Source organism: Pyrus communis, chromosome 13 (assembly GCF_963583255.1).
Source record: "Pyrus communis chromosome 13, drPyrComm1.1, whole genome shotgun sequence".
Classification (NCBI taxonomy): domain Eukaryota; kingdom Viridiplantae; phylum Streptophyta; class Magnoliopsida; order Rosales; family Rosaceae; genus Pyrus; species Pyrus communis.
In genome coordinates this window covers 5,638,308-5,651,722 of record NC_084815.1, presented here as the reverse complement: position 1 = coordinate 5,651,722, position 13,415 = coordinate 5,638,308, and the positions used below count along the sequence as shown (strand labels likewise).

The 13,415-nt window shown below is 37.1% G+C and overlaps 1 protein-coding gene and 1 pseudogene across 1 annotated transcript; one reads left to right on the top strand and one right to left on the bottom strand.

Moving 5' to 3' along the window:
- Positions 1 to 296: 296 nt before the first annotated feature.
- Positions 297 to 4,430, top strand: LOC137712660 (zinc finger CCCH domain-containing protein 30-like). The gene is made up of 3 exons (XM_068451780.1): positions 297 to 515; positions 1,572 to 3,817; positions 3,905 to 4,430. Exon 2 carries the CDS (start codon positions 1,595 to 1,597, stop codon positions 3,791 to 3,793), a length of 2,199 nt encoding a protein of 732 aa, XP_068307881.1. The 5' UTR covers positions 297 to 515; positions 1,572 to 1,594; the 3' UTR covers positions 3,794 to 3,817; positions 3,905 to 4,430.
- A 6,826-nt stretch (positions 4,431 to 11,256) lies between these two features.
- Positions 11,257 to 13,129, bottom strand: LOC137712022 (putative pentatricopeptide repeat-containing protein At5g52630; annotated as a pseudogene).
- Positions 13,130 to 13,415: the final 286 nt, after the last annotated feature.

Genomic DNA, 13,415 nt, shown 5'->3' with positions numbered 1-13,415 from the left:
TCTAATCACATTCCGCCACGTTACCCCACGTATAGATTCCACAGAATCGAATTTCCGAGAATATCCCTATCTTTTGTGAAAATGTCGTAAGTGTCCCGAGCTCCATGACGTGGCACAATATCATTGGACATAAAAGAAAATGGTACAACAACAGCGACCCTCAGTTTTGCCCGTATTGGATAGGCGATTCTATCATACCTCCAAAAAATAATTAATTAATTGATGAATATTAAATTATTTAATTTCAATTTTTATTTAATTTAATTTTAATTTCGAAAGCAGTGAACAGAGGAATTGGGAGATGGGAGAGGGCGCTTTTTTATTTTCTCTCACTCTTTTATTCTTCTTCTCTCTCTTCATCTCCTCAGAAAACAAAGGAGGAAAATTTTCTCAGAGTCCAAACAAGTCTCTGTGAGAAGTGACCTGAAGAAGCACCTGCAGCTCTAGATCTGCGTCACTGTTGCAGTCATTCAATGGCGCTGCTTACGCCCTCGCTTTCTTAGCTCGAAGATTTGGTAAGATTCGCTTCGATCAGAAACCAATATCACCTATACATACACCTATATGCATACACACATACACATATGTATTGTGTATCTATAGTCTCTCTCAGTCTGTGACTGGCTGAGTACCGTCTTCTACTCTTGATCTTCGGGAATGACGACTCTCTCGATATCCATGGATATTTTGTACGGATTTTTGTGTGGTTCAAGCTGTGATTTTTGAGGACTGAGAAATTGTCATATAAAATTCCAATTTTTTCTTTATATTTTACAATTTTGGGAATATCAGTACTGAGATTGTGGTTGCTTTGATCCTTGAAAATTGTATTTTGATCTCAGCTGTGCTCACAGATCTATTTATTTTAGGCGATGATAAAATTACAAAAAGGTTGCAATTTTATGTTGACATAATTTTTAGGGGTTTGAATTTGTCAGCATAGTTCAATGTTGGTATTATTTCTGATAAAATCAATCACCCATATGTGTGAATTTTAATTTCTTTTGGTTTTTCAATGTTTTATCAGTACTAACAGATATTGATTTCTTAATATTTTTATGTTTTTTGAGATTGTGTGTGATTTATATTCTATCAAAAGTAAAATCTACATATCTAGTGTACAATTTTTTGTTCATACTTTACTGGAGACTCTGTATGGAAGGGGAGTGAAAGTCCTTGAGGGAGTTGACAGTTTTTACGTACTTTTTGACAATCGGCTAATATCAAAAATAGGAAACCAATCTGATTCTTGGATTAGTCAGTTCCGTTTTTGTATTTATATTTGCGATTGTTAAATCCACCAAACTTGTGTTTCTTCTTTGTAAGAATGTTGTTTTTAGTCTAAAATTGGTGTCATCCTTGTATGGCTACTTTGTTCTTGATCAGAATTGTTGTTTAGGCAATTTTGTAGTATGGTTTCTTTTTGCGACATTTAGCAACACATTTTTAATATGGTTTCTTTTAGGGACATTTAGTTCGTACGTGTGTTTGTATGTGTAATGCATATATATATATATATATCTATGTATTTCTTGTAGTTTAATTCTACAGTTTGTTATTATTGTGTTCAGCTGGCATCCCAGCAATAGAAAGCATGTGCAATGGATCAGAGCGGATAAAACCCAATTCTTCTCCAGCGGCATCTCTTATATCTGTTGACGAAAGTAGACTCTCCAATACAGCCATGAATCACTTGACGGTTGAAACTGAAGATGCTTTTGCCAGCTTACTTGAGCTTGCTGCAAACAATGACATTCAGAGCTTCAAACGATCGATTGAGCATGACCCTTCTGGCATCGATGAGATTGGTTTGTGGTATTGTCGTCAGAAGGGCTCAAAACAGATGGTTAATGAGCAGAGAAGCCCTTTAATGGTTGCTGCTACATATGGTAGCATTGATGTCATGAAGCTAATTCTTTCTCTCTCTGATGCTGATGTGAACCAGGCCTGTGGGTGTGATAGGAGCACTGCTCTTCACTGTGCCGCCTCAGGTGGGGCTGAGAATGCCGTGGATTGTGTGAAGCTGCTTTTAGGAGCCGGTGCTGATCCTAATTCGGTTGATGCTAATGGTCATCATCCTATAGACGTTATAGTGGTTCCTCCTAGGCTACAAAATATCAAATTAGCTCTAGAAGAACTACTTATGATAAATGGTTCTGCTGGTGAACAAACTCTCACAGTGTCAACGAGAACTGTACATTCAAGTTCTCCTCCACTGTCAGCTTCCCCAGAAAATGGGTCTCCGTCCGCTTTTGATTTTAATTGTTCCCCTACAAAGTCGAAGTTCTATAATTCTCTCTCTTCGGCATCAGAGAAGAAGGAATATCCTGTTGATCCTTCTCTTCCAGACATCAAGAACAGCATTTATTCAACTGATGAGTTCCGAATGTATTCATTCAAGGTGAGGCCTTGTTCACGTGCATACTCTCACGATTGGACTGAGTGCCCTTTTGTCCATCCAGGGGAAAATGCACGAAGAAGGGACCCAAGGAAGTTTCATTATAGCTGTGTTCCTTGTCCTGATTTCAGAAAGGGGGCTTGCAGACGTGGAGATATGTGTGAGTATGCCCATGGGGTTTTTGAGTGCTGGCTACACCCTGCTCAGTATCGAACCCGACTTTGCAAGGATGGTACAAGCTGTGCAAGGAGAGTCTGCTTTTTTGCCCACACCACGGAAGAACTCAGGCCATTATACGTTTCAACTGGTTCTGCTGTACCTTCTCCTCGCTCAAGCACCTCTGGTGCTTCGGCCATGGATTTTGCTGCTGCAATGAGCCTCTTGCCTGGTTCTCCGTCATCAGTCAATGTCATGTCTCCTTCACCATTTACTCCACCCATGTCTCCATCTGCCAATGGCATGTCACACTCATCTCTGGCTTGGCCCCAACCAAATGTCCCGGCCTTGCATCTGCCAGGTAGCAATTTTCAGTCTAGTCGGTTGAGATCTTCTCTTTGTGCAAGAGATATTATGCCATCGGATGATTTTGATTTACTGCCGGAGTTTGATATGCAGCAACAACAGCTACTAAATGAATTATCTTGCCTATCCCAACCATCTCTGAGTAATAATTCACTGAACCGTAGTGGTCGAAGGACAACCCTAACCCCCTCAAATCTTGATGATCTCTTCTCTGCAGAGAGCTTATCACCCCGGTACTCTGAACAATCGTTGCAATCAGGTGTTTTCTCCCCAACTCACAAATCAGCTGTTCTCAATCAATTTCAGCAGCAGCAGAGCATGCTTTCACCAATCCATACAAACTTTTCCCCAAAAGTTGTTGATCACGCTCTATTGCAGGCCTCTTATGGGGGGCCTTCCCCTGGGAGGATGTCTCCACGGAATGTGGAACCTATCTCACCAATGGGCTCTCGAGTTTCAATGCTAGCTCAACGAGAGAAGCAACAACAGTTTCGTAGCCTTAGTTCACGGGAACTCGGCTCCAACTCTGCTTCCATCGTTGGTTCCTCTCCAAATTCTTGGTCAAAATGGGGATCCTCCAATGGAAAACCAGATTGGGCAGTTACTACAGATGAATTGGGTAAGCTCCGCAGATCATCTTCTTTTGAGCTTGGGAACAATGAAGAGGAGCCAGATCTTTCCTGGGTTCAGTCACTTGTTAAAGAATCTCCTACCGAAATCAAAGAGAAGCAAACACCAAGCTCAGGTGGTACGGCCACTGGTTCCTCCAACGAAGGTTCAAATGCAAACTCCCAAAGGGAGTCTGTCGATCATGCTGTGTTAGGAGCATGGATTGACCAAATGCATCTGGATCTTGTGGCTCAGCAGAACTGACACAACATACGGCCATCCCCGAAGGTAGTTAACAAGAATATGTTCTAGTAAATAACGTAATCCCTTTTTTCGAATCAAAAATACAATAACACGCCTTTCTTTTATTTCCAGATTTTGTTGGCGGGTGCGGAAGGTAGCAGAAGCATGGATTACCTAGTCACCTGAAGAAAATTCATTTCACCATTTATTGTTACAGAAGTTAGAAAAGAGTAAGAATACCTCTGGGTTATACTCGAAAAAATCAGAACCCGGTCTAGGTGTCATTTTCTTCGAAAATATTTTCAAATTTTAGGGCTTTATCATATGATCATCAATTTTTTTCTTCTATGAATATGAAACTGAAAAATCTTATGGCCTGTTTCATATTTTGGTTCGTTTTATTTTCGTTGTCAAATTCAGTACAAAAATTAGGAGGGGTCATTTTGTTAGTTTCTCAGAAGGATTTCTTCATGTTATGGGCCTGGGCCTTTGGGTGGCCCATTTTTGGGGATCGAAAAGGTGGTTCTTGCTTCTAATGTTTTTATTTTTCTGATGTAATTTTGGGGATAAAAAGAGGGAGATGGAGAAATTATGATCCTTCCATAATTGTAACATTCAATTTTTAATGCTATTGGTATTCAAATACTTATATTTTTCATGTTTTAGTAGCATATTATTCTTTTATCTCTTGCTCGACTGTGTTAATTAGAAAGTGATTTTCGCACTCATCCTTTGCTTTCCGTGCCTTTATTTTTATTTGCCATAGATTAAACGGATTAAAGTGTAATCAAGGGACGAAAACAAGATGAGTAATGTAAAAGAGGGGAACGAGAGTGAAATTCTCTATCTTGTTAGGGCACTCTTTGAGATTGCATTTGTTTAAAGCGCATATAAAAAATAATCGTTTTCGTTAGGTTAGTGTTATCTACATAACAATTTTTTACTTCGTGAGACACTTGTATCAATTTTCGATCGTTAGATCAAATGATTTGAAGAATATTAATGAACAAGAATTAACAACGAGCGTGTAAAAAGTAAACATTAGAGTAGAAATAGCACTGCCCCTTTGTTATTATTGCTTTTCCTAAAAACTCAATGATCTAGAAATAAGGTACTTCGTGAAGAAGCAATTGGCAAGTGTTTTATGAAGAAGCATGACAGGTCTCAAAAGGTGTTGTATGATTCACAAGTGCTTCTAACTCTTTTTATCAAACATAGACTAGTGTTTTTGGTTCATTCGAACTCAGTAGAGTTTAGCCATTTCAAAAGCAAACCTCAAAAGGAAATTGCTATAGATACTCTAAAAATTTCAAAATACACTCCTTACAAGTGTATTTTTTTTTAATTATAAAAAATTTAAAGTACAATAAGATTTTTAGAGTGTCCATAACAATTTTCATCTCGAAATATCATTATATGCTGGCTTAATTGGATTACTAGTCCCCGTTATGATAGGGTAGTCAGAAAATTGTGCCTATGGTAAAAAAAATTAGAATTTAAGCCCATGTGATAAAGTATTTTAGGATTTAGGCTAAAAATTGAAAAGTTTGTCAACTCTCCGTTACTTGTTAGGATATAAGGCTCACATGGGAGGCTTAAAAAGATAAAGTTAGCCTCACGTGCTAACAACTAATAGAGAGTTTCATTTTAGCCTCATATGTGTGACTTACGTGCTCATAATTGACAAAGAGTTCACAGAAATTTTAATTTTGGATGTTAATCCTAACAGACTTCACTACATAAACTTAAATCCTAATTCTTTTACCACATAGACTATCTTTCAACTACCGTATCTATGAATAGAACTAATAATCCAATTAGGCCTTATATGTTTCAACATATTGTTTCATATTTACTTTTCTCTGCTAGTTGTATTGGTTTTGGTTTTAGTGCGTTAATGGGATAGCATTAGGATGGGGAAATGCGCTTTGGTGGGATTCCAAATCACGATCATGGTGGTGGGATTGGGATTGGGATTGGGATGTGGATGCGGATGGGGAAAAGAAAAAGATATTGGATATGGATTCTCTCTCTCAATCCTCAATCCTTTTGGAATATTGTAAATTCTGGGTTCTATTGTTTTGTTTATGCCTAGTAGTATAAAAAAAGTTGCACATCTCATTGTTTTAACTTGATTTTATAATGTGTAACATCTACTGTTCTTATTTATTTTCTAGTAGAGTTAGTTGTTCTCAAATGTATACTACGGTTAGTTATTCACGCATTTAATTATTTATTTATAATATAAAAAAAAATATCTTTGAACATCTTCATATGTATCAACTATAAAGTTTCACTAACATATGAGTTGATGACACGTTAGTCAGATACAAAATTGGCTATTCATATGTGAAAGAAAAGCAATGAGAATGCATTGTTTACTCCATGAGAGAGCATATCATGTGATGTTGATGTTGGAATGTCGTATCATATGATGTTGACTATGCATTACCTTTTCTTAATAAAAAATCTTACTTATATCACATTTTTTATAATCTATATTTTTATACTATATTTTTGTCATATCTATAATATAGAAAAAACCTAAATGCGTGAGTAGAATCTATCTCAAATAGAAAAGCGGTATAATATGAATAATATGATAAATGTAACATTATTTTCTATTACTATAAAGTCATTTTTTTTCTGTTAATAATATGTCAATATTTCAGGTTTTTATATAGAAAGCAAATAAAAATAATAATAAAACAGAGAGAAAAATTGGGATGTTCAATGGAATTTCGTTCATCTTTGCGCTTTTTTTTCTCTCATAAAATCTAGGTAAACTGACTCATGAGTCCACAAAACTAATTAAAAACAAGAAAAAAAGAAGAAAGTTGAAAGAGAATCGGAGATAAGGAAAATGTTAATAAAAAGGAGTTGGTATCAACTTTTTTGTTATGTAATGTTGTTTGATTAATAGTATCGTCTAAATTTTAGGTCACATTTTTAATATAAATTCTGCAAAAAATCAAGCAAACTAAAAATCTTTAAAACTTTTGATTGAAGTTGTCAAAATCTTCAATATTAAGTAAGATATATAGTTTGTCTAATTATTGTAGAACCATTAGATGAGTAAACAATTTTGAATTTAGTTAATCTGTAGCATAAATGATCTTTTAAGGAGGAGCTAGACCGTTTATATCATCATATAATATTGATATTGAGTATTAATAAGGTTACAAAAGAGTACTTAACCGTTTACCTGTGAAATTCAAAGTTATGGTTATGAGAATAAACACACGGATTAAGGACATAACCGTTTACCTATGAAATATAAATATATGATTATGAGTATTAATGCGGTTACAAAAGAGTACTTATTTAACAATTTGTTTTAATATTTGTAAAGTTTGTCGCCGCTCATGTCTCTCTCCTCGCTGCCTTGTCTCTCATCTCCTCGCTACCCTAGTCGACCTAATAAAAAGGATGAACCCTAAACCCTAATTATGTCATAAATAGAGTAATAATGCATACCATAAATGTTTGATTATTGAACACAGTATTAGTGTAGTTATCAGTCACAATTAGATCTTTAAACATTAGATAAAATTATTGCCAAGAACTTGCTTATCACAAACCAAATTTGTACAATAAAAAACATCAATCAAAACTTAAAATTTGAAGAAAACAAACTAATTCAAGAATTGTCAGATAAATATGAGCAAAGTGAGATTGTAAACATCAATCTAACCTCATTTAGTAACATGTGCCTAACTTGGACATTTCTTTGGTGGTACTTATTCTATTATAGAAAGAAGTTTCAAGTTCGAAATAGTTTTATTTTTATTTTTTTTATTTTATAGTTATGATATTTGGGCTAGGAGTTGAGTTATTAAATTCGTCATTCGTTGAAGTCGAACCTAAAACTTCTCACACACAATTAAACAAAAATACTGCTAGACCATAGTGCTAGTAGCATCTTTGTTCGCTCAGTCGTTGGATGATTGTTATATCACTCAAATGTTGCTGGAGTTGGAAAAGGAAAAAGCGATACACGTATCGACATATGAATATGGCAACTGAATGAGCAGTTGACCAAGAGGTGTTCGCTCCTCTTAGATCAAAATTCAAGAACTAATGCTTTAATTTTCTTTTAATACACACATAAGTGTTAAGAATTTTTTTAAAAATAAGTAAAATAAAATTACACTTGAGTTTCGTGTATGTTAGCATTACACAGTTACATCAGCAAGTGATGTAAACAATGAAACAAAAAGCACTTGAAAGTGGGGTAAAAACGGTAGATTTGTTGGTTTAATGGAAAATGTGTATGAATATTACAATTTGGCACGAAACTAGTTTTGCAACATCAGACTTTTATTGGCTTTGGCCCGAAAGAAAACAAAAGAAACTACTATTTGCATTAAAAAAAAAAAACATTCTAGTGCAAAATTGACATCATCCACTTTGATATTTGGCTTGTTTTGTGTATTATTTTTTTGTGCCACACAAAAAAGAATGAAAAATTTAGTATTGGGTCTACTGTTAATGTGGCGTTACGAATCACACCGTGCCGTGCCTAGTTTAAATGGGGTCGGACCATGCCCGTACTATGCTCGTGCCGTTTGGCACCTCCAATGGACACTAAGTTATACTCGAACCAAGTCAATAATTATTTGGCTCGAATAAAATATGACTGTTTTACGTTCTCTCTAAAAAGAAGGAAAACAGCTCCGTAATATATATTCTACTAATTATTATGCGTCGGGATGAGGGACCTTAAAATTTTGTGGATCTTAAGTTAAATATTTTAAGAGTGCAATACAAAGATTAGATAGGACTTTACAAATGACTAGATGTAATACATTTGCAACTCAAATTTAACCATTTGAAAGTTTTTTGTTCTGTGGTCTTTGTAGTCATCTTGTAGTGCATATTTAAAAATTAAATATAAGGTTACTTGGTATTTATCAATAGCATTAATATTTGGTGGTATATTAATATTTTTTTTTTTTTTTTTTTTTTGTAAGTAAAAGGCCTAGGAGCATCTCAAATGGAAACCTTAAATGGAGGTCCTCCAACCTCGTTCCTAAACATAGGGACCAAAGGTTTCCAATGGGTTGGAATAGAAGTGCTCAAGATACCTCAAAAAAATTATCAAATGTGAGGACTGTATTATAGAAACTCAAAGAGTGGGCACACTATTGATTTTCAGTGGGAAACGACCCCATTTACGTGGGAATGCCTTCTCTTTTTGGTTTTTTTTCTCGTTTTGGGAATGTCGCACAACAACTTTTCTTTTTGGTTTTTCTCTTCCAACAGTAGATATGGCTTTTTAAATTTTTTCAACGGTCACAATAATCCAACGAAATGAACAAAGATTTTTAGTCCCTACATTTAGGGATAATACTATAAGGATCTCCTATTGCATACAATATCCCTTTAGAGACCCAAATATTCCCTTAAAATCCCTAAATGAGTCCTCAAAGTTGATGGTGGAAGTCCTTATTTATGCTCTAAACTTTGACCCACATGTATGGCGAGTTTGATATCTAATTATTTGATTGACATGTTATACGATGAAGCCTAAATCCTCTCTTAGTGTAGAATATCATTGTTAAAACAAAAAAGTTTGTGCTTTCAAAGTTTCTTAGAAGGTAAATCAATTTCTATCGGAGTTAATTGTAATATTTTTTTGTTTCACAGACGATAATGTTAGTGAGTTAAATTTTAATTGTTAGTTATTAATGGATTAAGAGAGATCGGTGGGGTCGAGCCCGTATTATGATGCATAAATATCATTGCTTTTCGCTAGCACTGTAAAACCTCGTCTGCAATTCATAATAATATCTTAATGCACTTCCAAACTTCCACGCACCTCTCGAAGCCCTACCAACGCTCATCACTCTTGCCAAACCAAGACCTACGAATTGTATGGGAATGAAATAGAGTATCCATGAATGAAAGTCCAATTTTCAGAACACAAGCTTTCAAGTGAGAGTACTCATGACAAACACTCACACCATTACACACACATGTCACCATTAAAAGATGGTATACAATCTACAAAGAAATAACTCTTATTCAGTTAAATATATTTTCATTTATTTATTTTTATTACAACCGAAATTTTATATTAATCTACACTAGGAGAATGGTATGTTTAAATCCGGAACGTAATGAGTTTAAACTCAAAACACTTGGGAGTTCTTGAACTGTAAAATTAAGCGAGACTAATCCACCGACCCACCTCGTCCAGAACCTTTGCTGCATGAGCTCCATCGCACACCACAATGTAGAGGCACAGGTTCAAACCAGTTAAACTTGATCAGTTGTTAGGCCCCCAATTTCCAAACAGTTGTGGGCTTGTTTTGGGCCTTGGAGAGCATTGGAGAGAAGAGTGATAGTGAAGTTGTCAATTGTGAGACATGGAGGACACTAAACCCTTATCCCTCAACAAGTCACAGTTTAACTGGAATAAGGAAACCAGATTAACGTAGTGTTCTAAAAAGCGGCCAAGGCCTACGCGCTCAGCGTTGGTCAGCCGCCACGATTAGGCTAGAATTAGGACAAAAATCAGTAAGGAAATTAGTCCGAGGCAAGGTGGCCGTCTGGATGGTCTAGGCGGTCTAAAGGCGGAGCCTAGGCGGCTCTCGGTATGATGCAAATCTCAACTGCAATATGACAGCCATAGTTACAGATTTTGGACACCGTTTAGGGTAAATATTTTGAGTTGTTAAATTTGTAGGCGTGGCATATTTGCTCCCGTTCATTTGGCCAAAGATCAGGACAATCTCATAGAATCCCAATGTACTTTGACACTAATCCACATAAAAAAATAAAATAATAATACTATTATATTTCGTAATTATATTTCTTTTTTATTTGATTGTACTTTCTTATATTAGGCAGTCATGGAGCGATTGAGCCTGACATTCTGTATTGCATCTCTTAGGATTTGAGGGTGAATAATGGACTTGTACTTTGTTTTGTATGGTAGTCGTAAGGCTCAAGGTTTCTTCCTCCGTTGTTTCAACATATCAAATGGAAGAGGTTGTCAAGTTTTCCAGTTGCTAGTTACTGAATTTTCGTTAAGCTCAGCCACTCGAGCCCTTCCGAGGGCCCCTCGCAATGCTTGAATACCCCAAGTATGTTCGAACCCTCTTTTATTGGTTCAAACACTTTGCATTCAACCTAACAGTTTATGCATCTTTCTGGTTCTCTTGTCACATTTCTTAGTTTTAGGCTTCTTACTGAGTTTATACGTGGGGATCAAACAAGTTCGCCCTCTTCATCCAACAAGCATTGCAAAAATACAACTCTGGACATAATTCGGTAACATAGAAAAATTCTTGAGCTGTATAGCTTGAATCCGTTACATGCTGATAATCGGTGTAGAAGTCAAAACATATGGATGTACAAGTGCTTACAACTGACTAGTGGATAAATAAAAGGGTTCAAGCAAAATGGATCACCCTCTCTTGTTGTATCCAAAAAAAAAATCTATCAGAATGATCGACTAGAAGTTCTGCTAGTGCGACTTTGTTCGTAGAAGCATCGTGAACAAGACTTTTAGACTATTCAGACCATCTTTTAGTTAATGGTTAATGGATTTGTAAAGAAATCACCAATAATCTCCGCACGTGCACTTTCCATCCTCAAACCTATGAAACCTGTTGTTATCCGTCACTATTATAACCCTTCCTGAGCACTTGGACATAAACTTGATTGCAATATGACAATCGCCACAAATACGCAAGTTCTTCATAATCCTAATGGGTCTATCGGGTGGAAAGGTAATAAGACCAAATGCTATGGCTAGTCTTTCATCGTGATACCTAATTGTCTGATCTTTCTCTTCGCGATTTACTTCTCTTAGCACGAAACTTGTTTCTACAACATAACCAGCTTTCGCCATTTCCTCCCCTAACTCCTCCAACTTCTCATAAATCTCTTTAGTTCTCATGTGAGTCCTGTCCCCAGCCGCGAATGTGTGAATCTTGTTTCCCTCCTCAACCCAGCTCAAACCCGTTTCCTTCTTCATTCCTCGGTCTCTTAGCATCTTCCTGACTTTTGCTGCTTCCTCAAATCTTCCAGCAGCAGCATAAGCATTAGACAAAAGTACACGCAGGCCAGAGCTCACAGGACCCAACTCAAAGACTCTGTCAGCCACAGAGGCTGCCAATTCAGTGTCACCGTGGATTCGACAACCCGTTAATAAAGCGCCCCATATAGATTCTGTTGGTTCTATAGGCATTTCATCAATAATTTTAACGGCTTCCTGCAATTTTCCAGCACAGCAAAGCAAGTCCACCAGGGTAGCGTAATGCTGCTCACCTGGCTCAATCCCATACTCTTTCATGAGCCTAGAGTAATAATGCCCCCTTTCAACTAACCCAGCATGGCTACAAACATAGAGCACGCACAAAAATGCAATGAAATTCGGCTTCATCCCTGCACTTTCCATCTGTTTAAACAGATCAAGAGCCTTATTTGTGTGCATATGCTGGGCGCATGCGACCAACATTGCATTCCACATTCCAAGATTCTTAACGGGTATCTCATCAAAAACACGATAAGCTCCTTCAATCACTCCACACTTAAGAGTACAGGGAAACCAAAGAACTACCAACAAAACTCGACAAATCGAAGTTCGTTTTGAAGCACAAGCCAAGTATTTGCCTCCCCAATTCAAGAAGCGTCGAACTGCCACAAACCCGTATAACACTCTGAAAATTTAAAGTTGTTGACATCCAAAATTTCAACCATGGCCTGTTTAAATAGCCTCAGAGCCTCCTTATCCTGACCCAATTGAGTATACCCATAAATCATCTCACCCCAAGAAACCACATTCTTAGGAATTTCATCAAACACCTTCCGAGCATCCCTTATCTCCCCGCATTTTGCATACATATCGACCACAGAACTCCCCACAAACACATCAAACTCGTACCCAGTCTTCACCGCAAGGCAATGCACAGACTTCCCAACGTCAACCCCGTTCAAAATCGCGCAGGACTTGGCGACGCTCGGGTATATATGGTCATCGGGGAGCAGTTGCGCGCCAAGCATAAGACGAAAGTACTCAATGGCAAGAACCGGAAGCTCGTTCTGGGCAAAGGAGGAGATGACTGAGCTCCAAGTGGTGGATGACTTATGTGGGGTTTCTTAAAAAATTTGGCGGGAATGAAGGGGGAGTTGGTTCTTGGAGTAGAAGTTGATGAGATGGTGGGAGATGAGAGGGATGGTTTGGAGGCCTGATTTGAGGACATGGGAATGGAGCTGGAGACCCTTTGGGAGGGACCTTGAGTGGGTTAGAGAGAGGAGGAGGTTGCAGATGTCTCTGTAGTTTTGTTCAAAGCTATGTTGGTTTAGAGGGTTTTGTGAGGGTTTTGGGAGATTTGGACGAAGCATTTAAAAATTTGGGAGTTTATAGAGATTTGTTGCACTTTTACTCGCAACATTGTTGTTGTGGTCTTGTCTTGTGTGCAATGGACTTCTACTTCAAGAATGTTTTTAATAGGAACTGAAAAAATTTAAAATAGTATTGGCATCCCGTTGGGGAAACAACTCAACTTTCTCTAATTTAAATGGACGGTTTCATTTGTATAATTATCAGAGAGATGGATCAAAGGTTCCCCAGTACCGATATTGTTCCCAACTTGGTAATTAGCACCTGCACAATTCGTCAAGTGTGAGG

What these genes read in the sequence shown, in the direction of transcription:
- LOC137712660 (XM_068451780.1), top strand. Translation starts at nt 1,595, where the DNA reads ATGTGCAATGGATCAGAGCGGATAAAACCCAATTCTTCTCCAGCGGCA.